Source organism: Nomia melanderi, chromosome 1 (assembly GCF_051020985.1).
Source record: "Nomia melanderi isolate GNS246 chromosome 1, iyNomMela1, whole genome shotgun sequence".
Classification (NCBI taxonomy): Eukaryota; Metazoa; Arthropoda; class Insecta; order Hymenoptera; family Halictidae; genus Nomia; species Nomia melanderi.
The window spans coordinates 9,033,961-9,058,440 of NC_134999.1; the positions used below are offsets into that span (position 1 = coordinate 9,033,961).

Consider the following 24,480-nt stretch of genomic DNA (forward strand, 5'->3'; position numbering starts at 1 on the left):
TGAAACCATTCTTATATCTACAACTGTAGACATATTAATGAAAATAACGTTCGACTTTTGCAATTCCATTTCAGTTTTAAATCAACTTTAATGTCACCTATTTTAATTGAACTCTATATTATTTATATAAAAAAGTCTCACATTAAAGCACAGACATTAGATAATACAATGTACAAGTAAACATTTCAGAATCTGTTTTCATTTTTCCAAAAATCCTCGGAATCGTGATCAAAAATAGTGGTCAAAATAAAGAGTTCTGCTTAACTATCAATGAAACACTTATGAAACTCCTGGTTCTTCGTCAAACTTATCTGTCTCCGATTCTATTATCAATGTTCTTCCAAATATAGTGTGCTGTGTGTATTTTCTAAGACGTGTATTCGAATAATTTAATTTAAAACATTCAAATACAACTCAATAATAAGATATCTACCAAAAATATTCGTAATTATGTATATACTTACAGATTGGACCATGTGCATCGTGCAGAAAGGAAAGGGAAGAACACCGGACAATTACAAAGAGTGGTGATACGTCGCGGCAACGTTTGAAAAAAGTGGGGAGCTACAAACTGCATTCCGACTGCTGAGCCATTCCAGTGTTCGCCTATTGCATCACAGGTAGAACCACTAATTGTGTTGCACCTGCACTGACGAAGCGCGCCACTGCGTTCGCGAATTTAACTTGCAATTTCGAAAAACGAATTCTTCTTCGCCGTGTCTTTCGTATTGTTTTCGCCAACCGACGGTGACTGATAATTGTTTCTTCACGCGTTAAACGCTGCACGCGAGATTCTCGTCCTTTCGACCGACGGAAACCGGAAGCTGATCACATGAGCCGAGGATCTATTTCTAGTTGGCAGGATTATGGACGCAGAAGTTGTGAGTAACAATTCATTCGTTTTTCAACGGCTTGTGTCAAGAGGATTCTTCTATTGCTGAGTATTGTTCCCAATTACAGGAATTAACATTTAAATTGGTATCGTATTCTTGCATAAGAAAACATATTCGTACGTGGCATTTGTTCTTTTAATGGATTTTTTTTTCATTGATTACACGCGATTTTATGAAATGGAAAAATAATCAAGTTTATGTAAGAAAGTTTTTATGAAAATGTGTTAAAAGGATAAAAGTGAACAAAAGAATAAACTATTATATTGATATTTTATATACTAAAAAGCAAATAAACTATTATTAATTAATTAATTTTTAATTAGTTGTACAATTGTTCCGTACCTTATGTTAAAAAGTGTATATAATGTATTGATCTCCTTCTGTATTCAAATATAGAGAAAGTTCAAATTGAGTGTGGTCAATGAAACGCTATAAGGAATAACCGGAATAAGACATTTTTAGAAATTAAAAAAAAAGTTTTGTTTCTTGTTCTCTAATTTGATGGGAGTAATAATTAGTATTAAACTATTGATTTTGGTCAATTAAAAGGAGGATATACATATACGTTCGTAAATCGTATAGCTTCATATTTTAATCTATAATAAATGATCACACGACTGCAATATTTTAAAAAATAATAGTATGTCGCGAGGTGGTTTTCCGGCGCGACGTATGAATTAATATTTATACGTCTTAGAACAAGCATCGGATATTTTGTCATTGCAAACTGTATGGCGCACTTCGAATGACAATCATAAGATAAAAGAATATGCTAATACAAAGATAAAGCTGCGAATAACACGTTTTGAGAGTTACAGACTAATGTCAGAAAATGTTTAAATTTATTTTGTGGTAATATTTCTGAGTTGTACGCGCAAACATTTTTGAAAGTAACTTTTGTCGCGATGTATTGAAGCTGACACGTTTTCTTCAACAATCACCTTAAGATCTTAAACATTTTAGATTTATTGAGAACTTACAATGTTTGTGACATTAATATTAATAACATCATTTGCAATAATGAAATATTAATACAATTATGAACCACATAATAAATATATAGTATGTATTATATACATGATATTAAACTTAAGTTTAATATACAAACTCAAACTTTCAAAACATTCATTGCTCATGTATAAAAAGTGACAAGTATATAGGTGAATTAAGTTATTATTAAAATGTAATTGAAAAAATGAAATACAGTTTAATTCGTATGATTAAAACTAAATTTCAAATAGCTATACTATTTACGTTGCGCTTCTATACTAATTCATGACTAATTAAGTGATTAACTATTGTTTGATATCAACCAGTTGAGTTTATTATTTTATTTTATTATTAAATGTTCATGCATATCACATTTATAATTGTGTGTTCTTATTACTTAAATTATTGTATACAGGATTTTAATCAAAGTAATTAATTGAAAACATATCATTTCAATAATCTTGAATATTTCAACTTAAATATATTATCGTACACATTATCAGGAATAGCGAATACTGTACACTCATTATTTTTCACGATTGTAATTGCTTAATTGTTAGAGCCGCTTGTGTCTCTGAAACGTAACCGATTCTAAACTCTCCGATTGAAAATTACTACTATCTCTTCAGATTATGTTAATTATTGTACCCAATTACTAACATAAAATTATGATTTGTTTAATAATATTTTATTACTAAAGTTTCATATAATGCATTCCTTTGTGACAATACAAAGAATAAATAAATACAACACTACGCGATTAAAACCACCAGAAACAAAGAATTAATATTACTTCCTATTTGCTTTAAATTAATTCTCTTTAGTTCGTAATAATTAATATTTTAAGATTGTATCTGAAAAGATTACAACAGATAAATATTTAATAATTACAATTCCGAAGAGTGACAAAGTTACAAAATCTTTTACATACTGTTCTAATTTAATATGACAGTGAAAAATATAGATGTATAATTTTAAACTAAATTAATGGTTTACAATATTAGTCAAATTGGTGTAAACGAAAAGAATCTAAAAATAAATTTTTATCGGACTGATAATGTTATACTCAAATGAAAAATTTGTAAATAACTGAATAAATTGGTATTCCTACCGTAATAAAATTCACAAGAAATACCTAACTAAATTGTTTGTGACTTGCGAGGAATGATCTGTATATTTGATTAAATAAATTCGAAGTATATGAAGGGTTAGCATATGGGTCTAATCGTGAGAGGAAACATACGATCACAGTCATTATGTGGTGTAGTTGAAACTGACATGAACGTTACTGGTGCAATCAGCTGCTAGAATGTTGCAATAAATTTTAGGTGTAAGTTTTATCTGGAAAGAATAAGAGCTGTGAATATGGTTGCTATTGAATATGTTTTTAAAACACTTAATAACTCTTTGAAAACCAGTTTTTAATCATCATCTACATAAATATAACTATTTAATTAGTATCATATATTAGTGTTTGAATACTATAATAATGAGCGTTTATAGGAAAAGTTTTAGTAAGTCTATTACGTTAATAACATTTGGAGTATATAATGAAGTAAAAAAAATTATTTAATGAGCGAATAAGATTATATAAAAGGTAATAATAATTTTTTAATTAGCATGAGACTATTTTTTGCTTTTAAAGATTTTTACGATTGAAGAAACAATAAAATTTGGCAATTTAGCATTTTTTAGTACCTACTCAAAATTATTGAGAAATATTTTTGTCGCGTCATTTTCTATAATAACATACGTACTCGTGACACGTTCTGTGATAACAAACTCTTGTTTTATAATAATCTTTACCTCACTTTTTATAAGAAAGTGTAGAATTTTGTTGTTGTTTCGATATATCAGAAGAGTGAGCTATATTACTTTGTATGAAGTAACGTTATCATTACTTAATGTTGTTAATGAACTGCTTTACAATATTTGCGTAAAATTAGAGTACATTAATACATAATTCTCTACATATTTCTACATATGAACTAAATATAAAATATAATTGCAAATATTATATTAAATTTCGGTGACCAAAATCTCAGTTTTAATTGTAAATTATACTATGAATAAATATTAAAGTATTCACATAAATCAAATATTCTGAATTTAAACAAACTGTTAACAGACGAAAGTTTAATTTAATTTTATGGAACATTAAGCATCTATTTAACATCATTTTAAGAAAGTAATTATATAAAAATTACTATTGGCGTTTATTTATTAAATAAACATTTACAAGCTGTCAATTGAATTGTTTACAAGTGTATTTGTTTATAACAATATTCCTCTTCGCAACGACTAAACAATAATGATGTGAGTATGCGCATAATATTAAGTTTCGTTTGTTTACACGTTGATCATGCACCACGTGACATAACGTACAGCATAATCCTCTCGTAGTTTATTTTACCGCAGAGAACAGCACGTAGAATTCGTGTGCGTAATCCCGTGAGGCATCGTAAGCGTAGTAACCTTCGCTTACTTTGCGTGCGTTATCAATGCTGAAACATGTTTAGGTAAAACAATTCAAATTCACACGAAACTCTGAATTTTGAATAGTGTGTTCCGGTGACGTTTGCATAATTCAATGAAACCTCCGTGAACTCTTCAATAACATATTGACTCCATTTGTTTATAATATGTTCAATTTATTTATTTTTATATTTTTAAAATGCAACAATTATTCTCAATTTATTCTTTAAAATTATGATTATTTATTATAGTAATTATTCTTTAAATTATTTTTATTATTGAATTAAGAGAAAAGGAGAATTATGAGTACTCTTGTACTGGATATACAAGAATATGTTTAATAATTTGTTCGATTATTGACTTATAATATGCTTTTTTATAGGATTGTACGATCCAAATTTTTGCTATCCAATGAATGTGTGTAGAAATGTATTATATTAATTGTAATGTTACAATTTAATTACTCTAGGAATATTTCTTCGTCTTCTATAATTCAGAGTTCATAAAATATAAAAAGTTTCTCGATATAAGCATTAAATAATTAAGAAACTTATACGTGTCTCGTGTAAATTCAATAACAGTACAAGTTGATACATTTTTTCAACGTATATAAAAATCTAGCGAGTAAAGTTTCGTTGATTCTATAAATGATCATGCCAATAGCAAAGTTAAGTGCCGCAGCGTGCATAGGAAAGACCTTGAACAGTTGTTTCTTGAACGTATTTACGAACGTGTACACCGGGAAATCATTTTTAGCGATTTCACGTTATGTTCGGTTCAAATGTAAATGTGATTATGACAAGGTGACTCACGATGATATCGTTTCATGTAACCGGAGGTATTATTTCTAAATTTTCTGATGACCGGAGCTTCGAAATTCCGGTTATAATTTGAAAACAATTATAATTCATAAGACAACTGACGTCGAATATAAGTGCTCAATAGCGTAAATAACTAGATAACAGTATAATGTAAGAATTGTGATAGCAAATAATTAATAATTGTTCCTTATTATCTTTGCTACAAAGAAATAAGTGAAAAATTTTATCTTCGCCTATAATATACAGATGTGTAGACTAATTTTGTTCATTAACGCATTGTTGATCGGCAATTTTACACATAAGCTATTACCGTGTCACCAGTTATTATTTCGTAATTCAGTATGAAAGTGAAGCAATCTACATAAACTTCAATACATTTTATTTATACATATTGAATTGAAATTAATCTTTGGACATATCTTTTATATAACTTTGAATACTTAGCTCCTGCAATATTTTATATCACCCTGCGTTTCAAAAATTGAAACAACGATCGGTTAACAACGTTTGGGCAAGAAAATACGAGTTAACTCGTGACCAGTCAACAATATGTTAATAATTTTGTACAAAGTGATAGAATTCAAAATGATCTTGAATATGTAATCCAATAAAACCATCGACGTATATAATATGTCGTTGGCAATTTTGGAACAAAAATATCATGACGTGCGTAGCACGTCTTTCTAGAGCAAGTAATTAATAATCAGATTAACTGAATACAAGTATACATATATTTACATACGATTATTGAAAAATTTAAGTAAATTTGATATCGAAGTAAACACATTTTTCAATCATTTTTAACACTAAACGTATCCACCGATCGAATGACGTGATATATCTAAATTACGAAGTGTACATTCTTCTTGGTTGTCGTTAAAAGAATTAAAATTTATAATTCTTTTATATCGTCTAATGGTTGCTTTATGCGTTGTTTCCTATATTAAATTGACAATTACCTGTATTCCTGTCGGAAAAATATGACCTTTATTTCATAACCGGTCATTTGACCGGTTATTGTAGGAATGTGTATTGTATAAAGTGCAGGTGCGTTTAACGTTAAACGAGTGGCCCAAAATAAGAGTTTAAATTCTGTTTTTCAGTTCCCGAAAAGAGTTTTTGTGTAATAGTCTTGGATTAATTGAATATTAATATTGTTATGTTATTGGTAATATTAATTATTATTCATTGTAAATATTAATATGCAGTAGATATTCTTGGATTAATTAGATATTGATATAATGCTATTAATAATATTAATCATTATTAATTGTTATATTAGAATTGAATTAATCGAAGAACATTTCACAATAGCTTTACTTTTTGAGAACCCAGACATAAGAGTTAGACCATTATTATTCAGTGTTACTCAAATGTAAAAAGTTTCTCAATATAATCATTAAATAATTACAAAACTTACACATGTCTGAGGTGAATCCAGTAACAGTACAAGTTGATACATTTTTGCAATGTATATAATAATTTATTGCATGTTCATTAACAAACAGTGTCATATCTGTTTATACTTCTAAAGAGGTCATTAAAAGTGATTGCGTCCCATTTGTAAACATGCTTGCAGTACTCGACACTACAATCAACAGTTGACACAAACGATGCACGCAAGACCATGTGAAATCGCATTCCGTGAATACGTTTGCAGTATCCATTACAAACTCGAGAATTTCCACGATTCTTTGAGAATGTGAAGAAACATTGAAATGCGGCATAAAAACCGTAAAAAATTAATAATGGTGTTCATTTTTATGAACATATTTCGATATTTGTTACCTTTCGTTGGAATTTTTCGATTCTTTCTCCTTTTCCTATGACTTTTTCTTCGAAGAGGATCGACTGAGGAAAATCAGTCGATCTTGAACTCCGACACTAACGAGGCAACTCGCTTTTACCAATCCGTACACATATCGCTAAGGTACTTAGTGAACTTGTGTTGAGGAATAAATTTGCGGAGTCCCCGTGTTATTTACCTACAATTCCTCCACAATTATGTATCTCAGTTGCTTCTGACTACTAAGAAAACTGATAAGGGAAGGTATTGAACCTATAAATACAAAAAATTATAAAACTTTGTGTCTACGTAGAGTAAGTCAAGACTAATGTATTGCAACCTTTTTCATGCCGATCAATGTATTTTTTGTTTACACAATTATATCTGATATTCAAAAGCTAAAGTTCGATTAAATAAGCGTTATAATGAAATACGAATACTACTATTATCATTAACTCTTATTATATACCTTTAAAGGCAAAAAATTCAAGGCATTAACAGATAGTTTATTAAAAACTAGTAAGAGATAAGTTAAAATGATTGAAAGCAACAATCAGCAAGTTCTGTAGTATAATGCCATTGTAATATTCAGTTTCTATAAAATCTGGAGTATCATGAATAAAGTTTTCTCGATTAGAATTGTACGATACGCATTTACACTACCTGCCAACTTAAATTTTCTCCTGGTTGTACAGGCGCATGTATCATTTATGCAGTTATGGTAATTTATTCACATTTTTCTCGACGACCATTTTGGCTTAAATGCAAATTTCACTTGAAGTACGGTTTTCAATTTCCATCGGACAGGTTCACGTAAAGAGTGTCCCAAAATTTAGGCAAGATTTGAATGAAATAAAAGCAGTTTTTTTCTTTAAATTGTTATGTTTTTATTGAATCGTAAAGTACACAGGATAGGGTTATGTATGGAATAACACACAGGGCAAATGGCCTCCACGGCTTTGCTGGCACATACGCACTCTTTTGTCGAAATTTTCCATGACCATTTTGCGTAAATGTGGCTGAATTTCGTTGATGCAGCGTTCAATTTTCTCCTTCAATGCACGCATGCTTGCGGGCTTGTTGGCATAGACCTTTGACTTCAAATAACCCCATAAAAATAAATCCAATGGTGTTAAATCACACAATCTAGGGGGGCAATTCTTATCACCGAAACGAGAGAGTACACGGGCAGGAAATGTCTCATGCAGTAATTGAATTGTTTTTCGGGCTGTATAGCATGTGGCACCGTCTTGTTAAAACCACATGTCGTCCACATCAATATCATTCAATTTAGGCAGAAAGAACTGTGTTATCATGACGCGATATCGAGTACCAGTAACATTCACTGCTTGACCAGCTTCATTTTCGAAAAAGTATGGTCCAATGATGCCTCCAGACCAAAATCCGCACCAAACAGTAACACGTTGAGGATGCATTTGTCTTTCGACAATCACATGTGGGTCCTCTAAACCCCAAATGCGGCAATTTTGACGATTAACAAAGCCATCAAGGTGAAAATGTGCTTCATCGCTGAAAATGATTTTGTTCGAAAAATCGGCATCCACTTGTTGCTGTTTAATACGTTGTTCTATCGTGTAACGCTCCATTTTTATTAACCCTAAACTATCAGCTGTTATTATGCAAAACAGTTTTTATGCAAAATTACATAAAATTATCATTATTGTGTAATATGTAATATATAATATTAAAAATCTTGTATTATTGTCAATATCGACTTTAAAAGTTTACCTGATATCCACGTACTCGTACTTGAAATAAATAACATTGGTAAATACTGAGGTGACACTTAAGATAACACCTGTGATTAAATCCTGAAACGTAGATTCTACTAACAATACTGTCACTTATCAAAACACAAAATATACAATACTGACAACACGAAAATAAGTTCACGGTCGTAATATTTTTTCCCTCCACTTAAAATTAAAAGAACTCACGATTATAATCATTTCATTAACGTTGGTGATAATTAAACTGAAACAGAGACCCTATTTAAAAGAACGTTTAAAACGAAAATGTTAAAAAGAACGCTTCGAATGGAAACGTCGAGAAGAACATTTCAGAAGGACACTTTGAAATGTACTTTTGAAAAGGAGTTTGAAAGAACATCGAAATTAAATGTAATAATGTTACGTAAGATGTTGCATTGTGTAAAATAGTATTCTTTGCTTTACTTGCGTATGGTAGGAATCGTTAGGTTTCTGAAGGATACACTATATAACAATTTTCTTCAATTACTTTTTCTTCTTCCTTCAATATCGTTAACCAGTTAACAATCAATGTTACATATTTGTGACGATCAATATTTTATATTTTGCACAGAGGAGAATAAATTTTTACGGGTGCTTTCATCCAATATTGTAACGCATGGTATAATCTGCGGCACTTACGTGTAACACGAACTACCTTCGTTTTCAAGAAATAAAATGTTAATAATAATTGTAATAACAATGATAATAAGAATAAAATATTAATAATAATTGTAACAATAATGATAATAAGAATAAAATATTAATAATATATTATAATATTAAATAAGTGTGCAGAAAGTAGCAGCGATTTGTTTCCTTGAATATTATTTGTACTTTGTAAAGATCATATGTTTTATTTAACTTTTATCTATGGACGTTCGTGTCACAGACCTCTATATAAAATAACGTGAATTTTGACATCAGTGAAATTTTCTTTGTAAATATAATTGATACTATTGCTATTTAGAGATATTTATATAAGTGGAAAGAAACAAATATCATAGATTTGTTTTTGTTAGTTGCTACAAACGAGAATATTTAACATTATTCGGTATATTATCATACTTCCATGCTTAAAGATTAAATTTACCTATATACTTGAAGCTTAATAAAATATTGTAACTGTGAAGACTGTTACAACAGTCCTAGCACATAACACTGTGGAACAAATTTTAACCTATTTTGCTTTTTACAATAACCACTAGTCATTCTTATAGAGTTCCTTACCCTAAATACGAATTCCTAAAACCAAATTGCTGGGTCACGTCCAGTTTTCGAAAAAACTGGGCTTTTGTAAAACCGGTCGAATTTTTCAGAAAACCAAGTGTTACGTGAAAACTAAAAATGATAGATAGTCAAAATTTGTCACAGAAAATAGAGGAGACTCGCCCGAACACGTAGCTATAAAAAAGTTGAATTTTGCGTATCATTAAATGTTTGTAAATAATGATCAGAGTTTAAAAAAGGGTAGATGCGCGTACTTTGTAATCTATCTATCTTTGACTATTTATCGTTTTTAGTTTTCACGTAACACATGGTTTTCTGAAAAATTCGACCGTTTTCACAAAAACCCAGTTTTTCGAAAACTGGACGTGACCCAGCAATTTGGTTTTCGGATTCGTATTTAGGGTAAGGAACTCTATAAGAATGACTTAGTGGTTATTGTAAAAAGCAAAATAGGTTAAAATTTGTTCCACAGTGTAATTATCGAATGGAATGCTGGTAGGGAATAGGTTAATGGAAAGTATATGTAAATGAAATTTTTCGATTGGTTTTTGCAGCAGTTACGATGCCACAGTTCAGTGGCGGTCCAGTGGAGTTTATGACCTGCGATGACATTGAATACAAAAGAGACGATGGTTGGTTTCTATCGTATACAAAGATAGCTGCAATTATAGTAGTGTTCATAATCGGCGTCGTTGCTGCGGGATTCCTTGGATGGTACATAAACTCCCTACCAAAGAAGAAAGTAAGTACAAGGTGAAATTTTTAGAAATGTTTCAAAAATTCATAATTAACACCTTATCTACGGATGACGCCATTTGGCGTCAAATTGTGATATGATTCCGTTCATAAGATGATATATAAAATTATTAACATTTTTATTCTTTATCTTAATGTTAATAATAATATTGAGTAATTACACAATTGGAATATTTATTAAGTCTTGTAAATATCATTGAATATTGATGAGCGTTCTTTTCTATTAATTTTACGAAAAATATCAATTGTCCATTGAGGATATTATCTATTCTATAAGAATTTGGTGTAAATGCACACTTTCTAATGATAAAATATTTAGCAGGTCAATAGAATTATTAAAAGAATTGTAAATGTATAGTCCTTGAATGGTATTTCTTTCCTAAACTATTCCACATTAAAATTAAGACAAATTGAATTATATACAATTTCACTGTATTAGTATTTAGGCTAAAGTAGCAGATATGTGGTACAAAAGAATCAACTCGAATATATTACATATTGATTTACTATACCGCTAATTTAACTAAAACTTACACGTTCAATTATAATTATTATTGCAGCCTTACGATACCATAGATTTGTTTAATGACGAAATCGAGAGCACGGATAGTATTCCAGAGACTCTGGCCTCACCTTTCATTCATCCCTTGAAGTATCGTCTTCAACTAATGCCAATGATTAACATAAACAGCGTGTCATGGCTGAAGGGTTCCGTAGTTATCGAGTTTCGAGTAAACGACAGGGCTGGTTTAACTGAACTGTCCTTAAACGCGAAGAACATCACGGTAACTGGCTATAAATTGTCGTCGCTGGAGCATGGAGACGATAAAACGCGATTGAAGAAGAAACGAAAGAGGAAAGGTAACGAAAAATATAACTATGAGTATATCGGAATGACACAAAATCCACGGCAATTATTATTTCGATTTATATAACGTTATACGGTTACCACGTTATAATGTTATAATATAATCAGTTAAATTATTAAATTCTAAATTAAATTAATTAAAACAGTTACCAATTATTTTATAAATACTATGTATTTACACGGTAAATATTTGTTTAAAATTAACTGCAGCGTAAACTGTAATATAATTTAATGTAATTATTGTATATGGGACTTGGCAGAAATATGTAAATAATTATGTTAAAAAATTAATTCAATTATTTCAATACCTTCTGTTTATTTTAGACATTGACATTATTTATTTGTGTACAACTTATGCTGTTCATAGTTACACGCACCATATATTCCGCTGAGAACGACGTTACTTTAACACTAATGGGAAACGAAACCGTTTTGTACGAAGAAAATGCAAAACAATCGTCAGAAAATTTATCGTTCGTTGAGGAACCCGCGATACCTTCACTAATAAGCGACAAAGTGAATACAAACGAAACTGATATTATAAAAATACAACCCGATGTATCAGATGTTTCTACGTCGGATATAAAGATTGCACAATACTCGACAGACGACAATAAAGATATACATAGAATTTCCTTGGAGACGCCAATTCAAGAAGGAATTTATTCGTTGAAAATTGATTATCAAGTCTTGATTGATGAGAGTGCGTTCTTTATCGCAAATTACAGTGAAGAGGAACAGTAAGCATTGTACTACTAATACTAACTTGTTAAAACTATACTCTTTGATCTTCTACTATTTTTTTTTTTCTTATACTACTGTTTAATTACACTTATATAATAAATTGTCAGAAATATTCTGCTTTTTCTTCAACATTCTTGCTTCATATTTCATAAATTGATTTTTCAATTAATTTTCATTTCCTAATAATTTCATACATGCTAAATAATAAAAAATATATTTAGAATAATTTTCATTTTAAATTGTAAGAGAATTTTGTAAACTCGATTTGTTAACGGTTTCTTTATTTTAGATGGTTGATGGGAACCAAGTTAAGACGTTTCGGGGCCAAATATCTTTTGCCAGTTTTTGATGACAGCGATCAGAAGGTTGTTTTCTCTGTATCAGTGGTGCATCCGAAAGAACTGAACGTCCTCTCGAATATGCCTTTAAGAACTCTGAGAGATACGTAAGTCATTTACGACAGGTGTCTATATAAATAGATTATAAAAGTATACCAAATTAAAAATTTGTGTCCTTGAGATTCTAAAAATTGTACAAATGAAATTATTTTCACATTTACGTAAGTAATATATAAAAATACCCTCCTCTACATTTCCTTATTGAAATTACAGTTTAAATATTTTCAAAGATACAAAAATGTATTTTAGGAATACTTAAAACTTGAACTTAAGTGAAACTAGCAATCAAAAAGCAGCTTTCCCTTTGTTTCGAGAAAGATGAAATTCTCCCCGTGTCATTTTTGAAACACAAATATTAAAACAGTTCAAATAATCCATGATATCAAACATTCTTTTCCATTTCTAATTTAAAGACTTCTTGAAAGTTTCTTTAAAAAAATTATTTTGACATAGATTATGATATAAGTAATTGTATTAATTGCTATTGAACTTCAATGGTACGAAAAGTATTAATTTACACGATATAATACACATAACTATACGTTACAATTAATAATTTCAACATCTTTTTTTCAAAATCTACATTTTCACAGTATTATGCAATTATTTTTCATTAATCCAATTAATAAGTATTTACGTATAAGTTTAACCATTAGAATGTTTGTACTTGAAGCGATATTTCGACAATGGTGATGGACACGTTCGACGAATCGCTGCCATTGTCGCCTCACAATTTAGCATTTGTGATGGGTCACATTCAGAATATGGGGGCGACATTCATAACAGACACCAAAGTAGTTGCAACGTTCTGGAGCAATTCGAGGAGACACTCGCAAGGGATTTACCTCTTCGATAAACTCGAGCCGGCTGTCATTAACCTGATTGACGTGTTCCCGATACCTTATGCCCTGCCTAAGTTGGATCTAGTCTCTCTGCCACCGGGGATCGACGAGAGCATTGCCGGTCCGGGACTAATTGCAATGAAGTAAGACTTATTAATTCTTCTATTGGTTCCCCTACATCAATTACCAAAAATTTTGTATTTTATTTATTTTTATTTAATTTACTTTTTAATGTTGGTAACTGTTATTTTTTCTATTATTATAAAACTATTATTATTCCGAATTGTGGATCCATTTAAATGATACTAATGCGAATATGAGGTTCCGAGCCCAATCTTCATCGCGACAATATGATAAAAACTCAACCTAATTAAAAATTAAAAATTCGTATTTCATTTTACGTTAATTAAAAATCAGTAAAACGTTTTCGAATGTTTTTTCCTTCGTAACCATTTTTGTAAAGCTAAATAATAATTATCATCGTGATTCGGGATAGGTTTGTTCTAACTTCATTTTTCAATTATGTATTTAATTATTGTGACTTTCTATTCTATGCAATTAGTGAATTATGCGATACAAACTTTATAACTTAATAACATCAGAGATTTTAGTATTCATAGTAACACTGTTACGGTTTCCAATTTATCTATGTATTTGAAATATAATTAAATAACAATTATAGAATAGTAATAAAAAGCAATAATTAAAAGAAATATAATATTAAGTAAATTTGAACGCGACTAAATAAAAAGGTATTAAACGATCAACTCGGGTTGAACAAGTGAAGACGTGATCAGATTAAGAAAGAGCGGAAACAGGGTTAATATGTTTTGTTTCGAAAACACATATTCTACTTTGCAGGTCTCAAAGAAAGTACAAACTCAATTTTCCGGAAACTGTGACTTACGTTGTTTTGTTTTACAAGCGGTGTAGGTGTTAGAAGCTCTTAGCTTGGCAAAGATTTAATCGCTCCAAAAGCGATCGTTACTTTCCCAAAGCTGATTAGACCTTGGCCCGGCCACTTCCAGTAACTTCCTTCAGAGCCGGGTGCAGCGTTTCATCCGAAACCACCCCCAATTTCAATCAGGCTGCCTCCCTACAGAAAGGCACTATAAAAGAGCGTGATTTACGTTTACCGCTTCTGTCGCAAAATTGACCCCCCGAAACAATGACTTTTGGTAAGAGAAAAAATTTTTTAATTTTCGAGTCGTAAAAAAGCGTTTCCCAGTTTTGATAAGATTTTTGCAAAGAACTGAGTAGGTGACGAAAAGTTTATTATTAGTTCATCTTAACCCCTTACCTTACAATAACGTGTGAGACTCGTTGTGAAGATTGTAAATGGAATTTGACAAATATAAATGTTACCCAATCCCTTTGAATACAAATTAAATATTATTCTTTTGTTATCAATTATCATATTTTACGGCAAACATAGATATAGAATATGCATAGAATTTGTCTTCTTTTTCAATAAATTATTACTGATAAAGTTGTTGTATCTGTCACAATTGAAAAATAAATCATAGGGCAAGGGGTTGATATAGTACTGTCCGTCTTAAAGCTTTACTAGAGATTTTTTCCATAGATATACTACAAAAGCCAGCAGTTTTTATGTGTTTTTGCAGTGGGGTGACAAATACTTTGTATCATAGTAAATTTTTAAGTATTCCTTCAGAAATTTTTACATAGTACTTATAACATATTAGATATTACATATTATTTCAGTGTCATAAAAGAAATTTTTTTTTCTATTTCATTGTAACTGATCTGAAACGAGCGCTATGTCGCCTCTTGACATTCAAAGGGTCAAAGATTATAGCATTCAATTATAAAACATAAACGACTTTCAAGTCATAAGTTGTGTACAAAATTCGTTCTGAAAAAATCGCATTTTGAAAGATCTTGGCAGGAAATAATGAAATGAATGTTTATAATAATAATAAAATTATTATTATTTTTGTAGTCGTAAATATTATAACACATATTTCAGAAACGTAGTCACACGATCTACTGGTTGTCCATGTGGCCTGAATGGAAAATAACACGAATTTAGCGCGGCAATCAACGTGTTAAGAACGGACAACATTGTACAGACGAAACTGTAATATAAAAGGGGAAGGGCTGATAAAGAGATGTCATGAACAAATTATGTTTTTATTACAACTTGCAATTTCTAACTCCATTGTAGTGACAGCATTTAACATTTTTGGTACTTCATTAATTTTTAAGGAAGTCGATATTCTTCACCTTCGAAACATCGCCAGTGGTCAGTAAAGACACTGCTCTAAGATCTCTGGTGAATTTGTACGGGCAACAATTGCTCGACGAATTTATGAATGTTAATCGAACGGATTCGTGGCTGTTCGAGGGTTCGTTGCTTTATTTTCAACACGCAGTTACTCCAAAGGCAAGTGATTAAATTCATTCTTGACTTATTTGTATCTGTTGAATTCACAATATTGAGCATTCTATTTAATAAAGTAGCATTTGTTTTTGAAATTTTGAATAATGTATTCTCTGGTTTCATCTATTGTTATTCATCTATTACTCCACGCAATTACTTTAAATTAATAAAGAATAAATTATATAGTTACTATGTACAATACAAATTAATTATACTTTATTTTCCAAAATATTGCTGTTTAATGTGTGTATCAGATGATTACTATTCAAATTGTACAAGTGAATGAGACAAATAAGAACGTAGTAAACCGATTTGATAAAATTTCATTTTCAGATAGATTTGTCATTGAATTTGAGCAATTCGTTCGTCACCGATGTGCAGATGCAAGTCATGGATATTGATAGTTACAGCATCTCAAGGCCACTACATGAAAACATCAATTATCGACTGTCGCATTCACTTAGCGACGAATATGCAAAAAGTAAATCTACAATTTGATATACAATTTATCTTTAGATTCAAGTAGACCTGGATGAAAGTTTTCTCTAAGAATAATTATAAAATAAGCGTTGAAAATAATAATGTTCAATGAATGAAGCTTAAAATCAATTTTATAATAAATTTCTATTCTAGTAATTTCATTTTTTTATTTTTATAATGAATTTTAACATTTTTCCTTGGAATTATATGTTAAATATTTCTTATATCATAAATGAAGACGAGGGTTGAAACAATTAAATTAAGAGTTCTATGTATCATTATACTAATCTGCGAAACAAATAATTTTTTTTTTAAATTATTCTGAAATTTTCATCCATTTAAATAGCCTCTAAATGATTATTGAGATAAATTTTTAAGAAAACTTTAGGTCTGCTTTGAAGTTTTAGTAATGGACGACTGCAGGCCTTGATACTCAATAAATTATAATAACTGGTTAAAAGTTTACTGAAGAGAAAGTCTTTTGCATTTTGATTACTTCTTATAGGTGCATGTCTGATACGCATGTTGCATGGTGCAATAGGTGACACAGCCTTTAGGAATGGCTACAAGAAATTGGTGAATAGGTGGTGGGTACATGATATGCAAAAAATTTTATGAACGTTATTTTAATTCGATTTATGCAAATTGTAATTTCACTTTATAAATTTTATCATGATTAATCAGCCTTTAAGACTAGTTTATTAGAAATGAAGGTTTTAGAAGAACGCTTCTTAGGGAAAACTTGAATTTTACATTATCGATTTGCTTTTGCACGTAGAATTACTTTCTTATATACGATACTAATACAAGGCACCCTACGTTTCTGTGAAATATAATTTACAATTTTACAAAACGACGAAATATATAATTTTATTCGTTTAGGAAATATAATACTACATATGTCGCCGATTTTATAACTGTCATGGCGGAAGAATCAGAACTTCCGTTACCGTATGGTGTTACCTTAGAAGATTCGATGTATTCTTGGACTTCTCAAGGCGGGTATCCTCTCGTTACTGTCATTAGAAATTATGAGGATGACTCTGTTACTATATATCAGGTAAATAATGTAATGAAGAAACACATCAGTCAAATAATAAAAAATTTGTTCTAAACGAATAGTAAAACAAATAATCATTCCACTTATTGGATACATTAAGATATCAAATTATATTATAATAGATAAACGTATTTATACAAATATTTATATGGTAATAAATGCAGAAAAAATATTGCATATTTCTTTATATTTTAAAGATAAACGTTGGATATATATTGTTCACAAAAATTCCGACAAAGATACTTCAAATTAAGAGAAAAATATTTTTATTAACATTAATAATTGTATTGAAATTATTCAAAGTAACCTGAACACAGTAAATAATATTCAAAACATAATATTAATGGTCCATCTTTCAGCAATGCGTCATGGAGATTTTATACAAAGGATAATAATTATAATATAAATATTATAATATGAATATTATAGTTATTGGACTGCATCGTTAAATATTTATATCTTACTAGTAATCGATTACTTTTGCTACAATTTTACAATTCTATAATTGTTGTGCAAGATAAGCACTATACCTTAATACGTTCCAATTTATAAAGTAAAAGTGTAAAGTATTAGAATATATCTAATCCTTTATTTCAGGAACAATATACCTTAGACAGGCCATTAGAAAATGTTTCTAAACTTTGGCACATTCCACTCAGGTACATTATAGAAAATGGCAACTGGTCAGACCCTATAGACATATTCTTCCCACAAGAGCCAAAATTGATTTTAAACAATGTTACCTCCAATGACTCCTGGATTCTTTTTAACATAAATAAAACTGGTATGTCACAACCTTAGAAATGATTTCATTAACAACAATCTGTTATTTTCAATTCTTATGGCACGATTTGTCAATCATAAAAGAAAATAGGAACGTTCATAATAAAATAGTAAAACAATAAATTTTTCTGTTTATTTGAATTCTATGATATTTAAAACGTAGCTCCTTTAACGCATAGGATGCAACACAAATTTTGGTTAGAAAATAAAAATGTTGTATTACAGTTATGTGGAATTCTCTTATACTATTATAAATATTATAAAACTTGAATATTATTTTTGTCATTGTAAAACCTGTAATGGAAGAAATGAATTTTTATTTTCTTTTTGTTTTACCAATTGGGAAATATGAACTTTTTTAATTACTCATATAATTATTCTGGAAATTAATTATAATTCTTCAGGTTACTATCGAGTCAATTATGACGAAAAAAATTGGATACTACTCAAAACATCATTGCAAGTAAATCACGAGGTATTCCCGCCAGAAACGAGAGCATCACTCATAGACGATGTTTTTAGCCTCGCTGCGGTGGGCACGATGAAATATGAGACTGTCTTTGACTTTATTAAATATATGCAAATCAAGGAGAGGCATTATCTGCCTTGGACGGTGTTGATGCGACACGCCTTCAAATTAAATAGACTTCTCTACGAAACTTCAATTTTCACTAATTTTCAGGTGCGACTTTTAATATACAAAATTCGAATTTATAAAATGCATATAAAATTGGAGTGACTTTCGTAGAAGATAAAGAAAGATATAAAATTAGAATATCGTATTAACGTTTTAATAAACTACAGAAAATAGTATATTTTGTAATAAATTTAAGTAAATTATATTTTACAATAGATTGGAATATTTAGTGAGTTGAGAATTTTTAATTTTTAATTTTCTATAAAAGTAAAAAAAATTACGTAAATATTTGTAATTATATTATATCTAAACTGCTTTATCTTATGGAACTATTTTTAGCATCAACATTATTTTACGTCGATAAAATAGTAAATGAAATAGAAGAGATAAAATATTATGATGACAATTGTATGGGTCATTATTCTTGCTGAAAGGATCCTTGGATGACATTTCATTATGTCATTCAAAACTCATACTGTTAGTGATGCTTCTACGGCTAATGTCGATGGAAAACTTGTGCAATTCTTTATTTTACTTATTTATGAAATCTCACTTTCAGGAATTTATGGTGGATTTTATATCTCCGTTATACACTGAGGTGGGATCAAAAATTGAAGAAGGTTCACATCTCACGAAAATCGCTATGAAAATGGCGTGTATGTTTGAGCATACAGAATGCTTGGAGTGGACCAGGAATATATTCGAAAATGCAAAGAATGAAACTGAAATTCAGGAAACGTATGTTTATCAATAAATCTTGTTGCGTTCAATGTTACTTTTATTTTTTTTTTAATGTGACATTCATCAGATTATTCAAGTACTTCTGTTTAATAGTAATAAAAATGTTTATCATTAATGTCATTATTAGTTAGCATGACAAATTTTCGAAGAAAACCAAATATTTAATACACTGTACAAGCAAATAATTTTTGTTCTAGTTTTTGTGCAACTAAATTTATTATTTAAAACTACAAAATAAGGAAAAAGATTTTCTCATCATTTCTAATTGTCGAGATATTCAAGAGAAATATCAAATCTTAACTTCAAAGATTATTTTCAATTCTGCACTAACGATTATCTATAAAACAATGGATCTCCAATATATTATTAGAAACTATCTTAAGTGTAAGTTTTATCAGAATTTAAGTGTTCGAATTCAGTATATTCTTCATTCAGGGATGTAAATTCTTTGGTGTTCAACAAAAGAGAATGTTAAGAAATTGATTCATGATGATTATCGTAATTAATTAAACAAATTGTTTTTCAAGATATTACAATTTATTCGTCTCTAATAAAACTTATAAAACCTTTTGCATTTATTCAATATTAAGTGATCACATTGCTTCTTAATGATTCAGTTTCCCTTTCGAATAAAACAGTCGTAAATTCGTTAATTTTCTCTTCTTATCAATCTCATCGGAGCTGTGCAAGAGTTTCAGAAGAGTGAATACTTTCAGTGTTCCCTCGTACATCCGGAGAACATTTTACTGTCTCGTTGCACGTTATAGTGCAAGACAGGAATGGAATTACTTCACACAGAGAGTAGCGATGCTCGAAGATGAGGAAGAGAGAAAACGTGTACTGAAGTCATTCGCTTGCTTCCAAACGCCTTGGATTTTACAAGCGTAAGTGACATTGTTTGTATCATATAATTAGCATAAACGTGTATACATCAAATGAATATACGGTAGTGAATAAAAGAAAATTTATATGATATATAATTCTTCAGAGAGAAAATATAACCATTCATCTTTGTAAGGTAATTCCGGGTGAGATGACACGATACCTCATTTACCCTGTCAAATATTTATTGCGGTTACTTGTAATAGGGGTAGCGTTAAAAAAAAATGTAAACATATATTTAGTATCTTATATAAACGATATTTATTTAATATAAGTAATGAAATTATAACATTTTTACAATACAATGACCGAGCAACGACTGAACAAAACATAAACTGTTTCAAATAAAGTGGATACCATATCGATTGTGTTGTCATCTACATATATGATATATTGTAGGTATATTTTACTCGCGGTGGAAATTTCAAATAGGATTTAGCAAACATAAATATTATTCAATTTGTTTGAATGCAAATTACATATTATTCCTCTGTCATCAGTTACTATACCTTAGAGCACACGTTGATGTACAATAAGATTGGTATTTTCTCTTATTTTCGATAAATTATTAATAATAAAATAGTTAGATCAATCACAGTTCAGAAATAAGTCAAGTCAATAATTTAAAATGTTCGTAGTTCTATGAGAACCATTCGAGACGAAATGGTTAATTATTCTTCTTATATGTATGTACTTTCATAAATATATTTTCTTTTTGTTAGGTACTAACCTGTTAACTGTAGAACCTAATAAAAAATAAATGAAGTGTGTATTTACTTATCAAATGCAGGACATATGCAGCTAGGTATATTTTAATGAAAAACCAAAGCAAAACAAAGAAGAATTACATATTCACCTGAAAAAATAAAGAGTTTATCGTTGAAAGAATTAGAATGATTTCAAGCTTTAAGATGACGTGTATACTTGTCAAACGCAGTTAACTGGTTAAGGATATTTATGATGTAACAGTTTTTTTAAAAAGTGGGCCATCTCTCCTGGACATACCCTATTATATGTTGTAATATATGATTATGAATGCTATTAATGGTTTCTTTTCTTTCAATATTAGTATTCTCAACGAAATTCTTCACGAAGAAACATTCAAACCAGATGAAATCTTAGTAATTTTGAAATCGTTCCCTCAAAATCCTGCTGCAGCACAAGCTGCGTCTCGGTTTGTACGAGCTAATTGGCAAGAAATTGAGCAAAAGTAAGTAATTCGTTGTTATATTACGAATATTTATCCCTTTCATATAATTAAGGCTCAAATTGTGTCAAAGTAAATTTGGTGTTTATATTTATTATTATTCTTAGTTATTTACATCAATGTATTACAAAAATATTCTAATGCCTGCACAGTTATTGTTCAATCGGCTGACAGAAAGTGAAAATAAAATTTTAATGTATAATACAATTTGTCTACGTTTCAAGGTCACGAATATCTTGTAAAGCGTTGAAAATGCAAACAGAATATTTCATAAAATTTATCTTGATAGCATATAACTCCTTAAACGTTTGTTTTGCAGCTTCAGTATTTCAAAAAAATATTTGAACAAAAATTCTGTTTTGGACATTTTTAACTTACCCTTTTCAATGTTACTTGAATAACAATATTTATAACATTAAAACATTAAATGTCGAACGTTTTCATACAGCAAAATACACGAAATGAAAAAATATAATATTAAATCATTTGATTGAATTGCATTATTATTATTGCACATTCACCGCATTAGGTAGCACTGTTTATAATATAGAAATATTTTCAAATAATCCTCGTTTAATTGAGTGAACTGTAGTAATTCGATTTGGTTGGTGGTGACCCCCATGGCATTCATGTTAAGAAACAAGAAACAATTGTGAAAATATCTTCTTGAATTTTTCTTCATTTTGATTTTATTTCGCATTCTAAATTAGAAAAAAGGTTTTCTTATAATCTGTAATTTAAAGAAGATATTATCAAATGTTCAACATATTATTAAAATTATTAAACATGTTCCTGTATGTCATCGATATTTTATGAAATATTTTCGTTACTTTGAAGTATAGACATACTGTATGTTACAAACACACGTGCTGTACGACCATTAGCAATACAACAATCGAACTACAAGTGGAGAACTGACAACCTAATTGTGGAATTTGAGAGGTTGTTGTTTCGACCGAATCGATTTCATACAATTTAATCATGGAGACAGATGTCTTGGCTTGCGGCCTAATTCGGGTGGTCACGGATACGAATAGCTCACCCAGAACGTAATGTGTTCCTGACTATCGTTGAGATGTGGAACATGGGAAGAGTTTATCGTGTTGAATTCTGGGAGACATACAGTAAAGACAACATGCGACGTTTTGGCAGAATTTATTTACATTATAAACTGAACATATTACTTTGAATGAAAAGAAAGCGAATAATTGCCGAAACTATGCTGTTGTCTCAGTTCTTAAGTTTAATTGTAAATATTGTCAAACTGTTCGTAAAATATTTCTCAAACTTAATTTAAAAAATAAGGACTTCTTGTTGGGTTTCTAATAAATAATAATAATTTTAATAAATATACAAACCTCAAGACACCGTAAACATGTAAAATATAAACATAACAAAATCGTTATCCGAACAATAAAGAAAATACAATACCTTAAATATGTCGGTATATATCGATTCGTATACACTCTTCTAACATTTGTTAGTTAATATACCTATTATAAAAGGATACTACATTTCTTCAACATTTTTATTTACTTAAGAAATTCTAAAAATATCATGAATTAAAAGAGAAATAATTGCATGATTTCATTAATTTAGATTCTCTGGGTCCTATTCAATGCTGAAAGCTTTCGTGTTGTCGATGAGTAACGGCTTAACAACTGAACAAGACTTGGAGGACGTAAGAAATTATTGAAATTAAGTATGCATACAGTTGCTTACAAAAGTAATATAAAAGCTATAATAAAAGCACTCATTTATTAATTAAAGCTTTATGTTACATTGAAATTAATATTAGTAGAAAATATTAAATTAAATATACAATAATATTTAAATTTTTGTAGCATCTAACTTTTATTACAATAGTAAAATAATATTTTCTAACGATTTCTATCAAAGAGTAGATACGTATAAATGGCGAAACTTCATTAATCTAAAAATCGAAAGCGATAACATATTTTTTTACATCGTTGTTTGACAGATATAAAAAATATAGTATTATTAATCACTATATATTATGATAGTCCTTACTTTTAGATGATCTTTGGATGGTCCATATAAGAAAAAGTATTTACCAAACAGTTTTGTAATCAACTGTCCGAGTTTTCACTATTTCCAGTTTCCTAATGACTAAATAATAATTGTTTTATTACAGCTTCAAGCATTCAGAGAAAATAATTATGAAAGTATGAAAGGAACTAGATACGCAGCAGCACTCGTCGAAGCAAATGGGAATTTTATAATATCGTGGTTGCAAAATTCATTACCGCAAATTGAGAAGCTACTGAAACCAGAAGATTCGAATAAAACATCGATTTCATGAGTAGAAAGATATTAACATTTAGAATTTTAATTTCATCAAGTTATACACGTTTTCTTTTTAAAAGAAGGAAACTTTAAGGATGTAATATTGTTTTATTAGTTATCATGGTAAATTTAGTCATTTATATTTTTCTTTGCCCGATAATAAATATTTACCAAATATTTTTGATAAGAAATAGATAAATTAAGTTAAACATTTCAGAATATTGTTAATTAAATGACAGAAAGATATTTTCAATTAATGGTAAACAATTCGCTTATTTCTGAACGCTTGATATTACTTAATTGAATAATTCATAACAGAATAATTATGAATAATATTTAAACTACTGAAAGGATTAAAGTATGCTGAAAAATGTTTATTTATTATTTCTTAATACCGTAACTATGCT

At 29.4% G+C, this 24,480-nt stretch overlaps 1 protein-coding gene across 3 annotated transcripts; it reads left to right on the forward strand.

The window, feature by feature from the left end:
- Nucleotides 1-561: 561 nt before the first annotated feature.
- LOC116432046 (thyrotropin-releasing hormone-degrading ectoenzyme) lies at nucleotides 562-24,437 on the forward strand. 3 transcript variants are annotated; one of them, XM_076370204.1, is made up of 17 exons: nucleotides 562-881; nucleotides 10,519-10,706; nucleotides 11,281-11,581; nucleotides 11,956-12,328; nucleotides 12,622-12,777; nucleotides 13,404-13,715; nucleotides 15,802-15,983; nucleotides 16,314-16,457; nucleotides 16,962-17,043; nucleotides 17,339-17,516; nucleotides 18,114-18,300; nucleotides 18,704-18,981; nucleotides 19,496-19,674; nucleotides 20,394-20,561; nucleotides 21,629-21,769; nucleotides 23,366-23,447; nucleotides 23,922-24,437. In XM_076370204.1, exons 1-17 carry the CDS (start codon nucleotides 833-835, stop codon nucleotides 24,087-24,089), a joined length of 3,168 nt encoding a protein of 1,055 aa, XP_076226319.1. In that variant the 5' UTR covers nucleotides 562-832; the 3' UTR covers nucleotides 24,090-24,437. The 3 variants fall into 3 exon arrangements, with proteins under 3 accessions (XP_076226319.1, XP_076226323.1, XP_076226321.1); XM_076370208.1 differs by having other exon boundaries at nucleotides 846-941; XM_076370206.1 differs by having other exon boundaries at nucleotides 848-978.
- Nucleotides 24,438-24,480: the final 43 nt, after the last annotated feature.

Bases quoted from the DNA above. Each gene is read 5' to 3' on its own strand.
- LOC116432046 (XM_076370204.1), top strand. From the start codon at position 833: ATGAGCCGAGGATCTATTTCTAGTTGGCAGGATTATGGACGCAGAAGT. The intron at 11,582-11,955 runs GTAACGAAAAAT...TGCTGTTCATAG, and splicing joins GAAGAAACGAAAGAGGAAAG to TTACACGCACCATATATTCC. The intron at 17,044-17,338 runs GTGGGTACATGA...TTATTCGTTTAG, and splicing joins AAGAAATTGGTGAATAGGTG to GAAATATAATACTACATATG.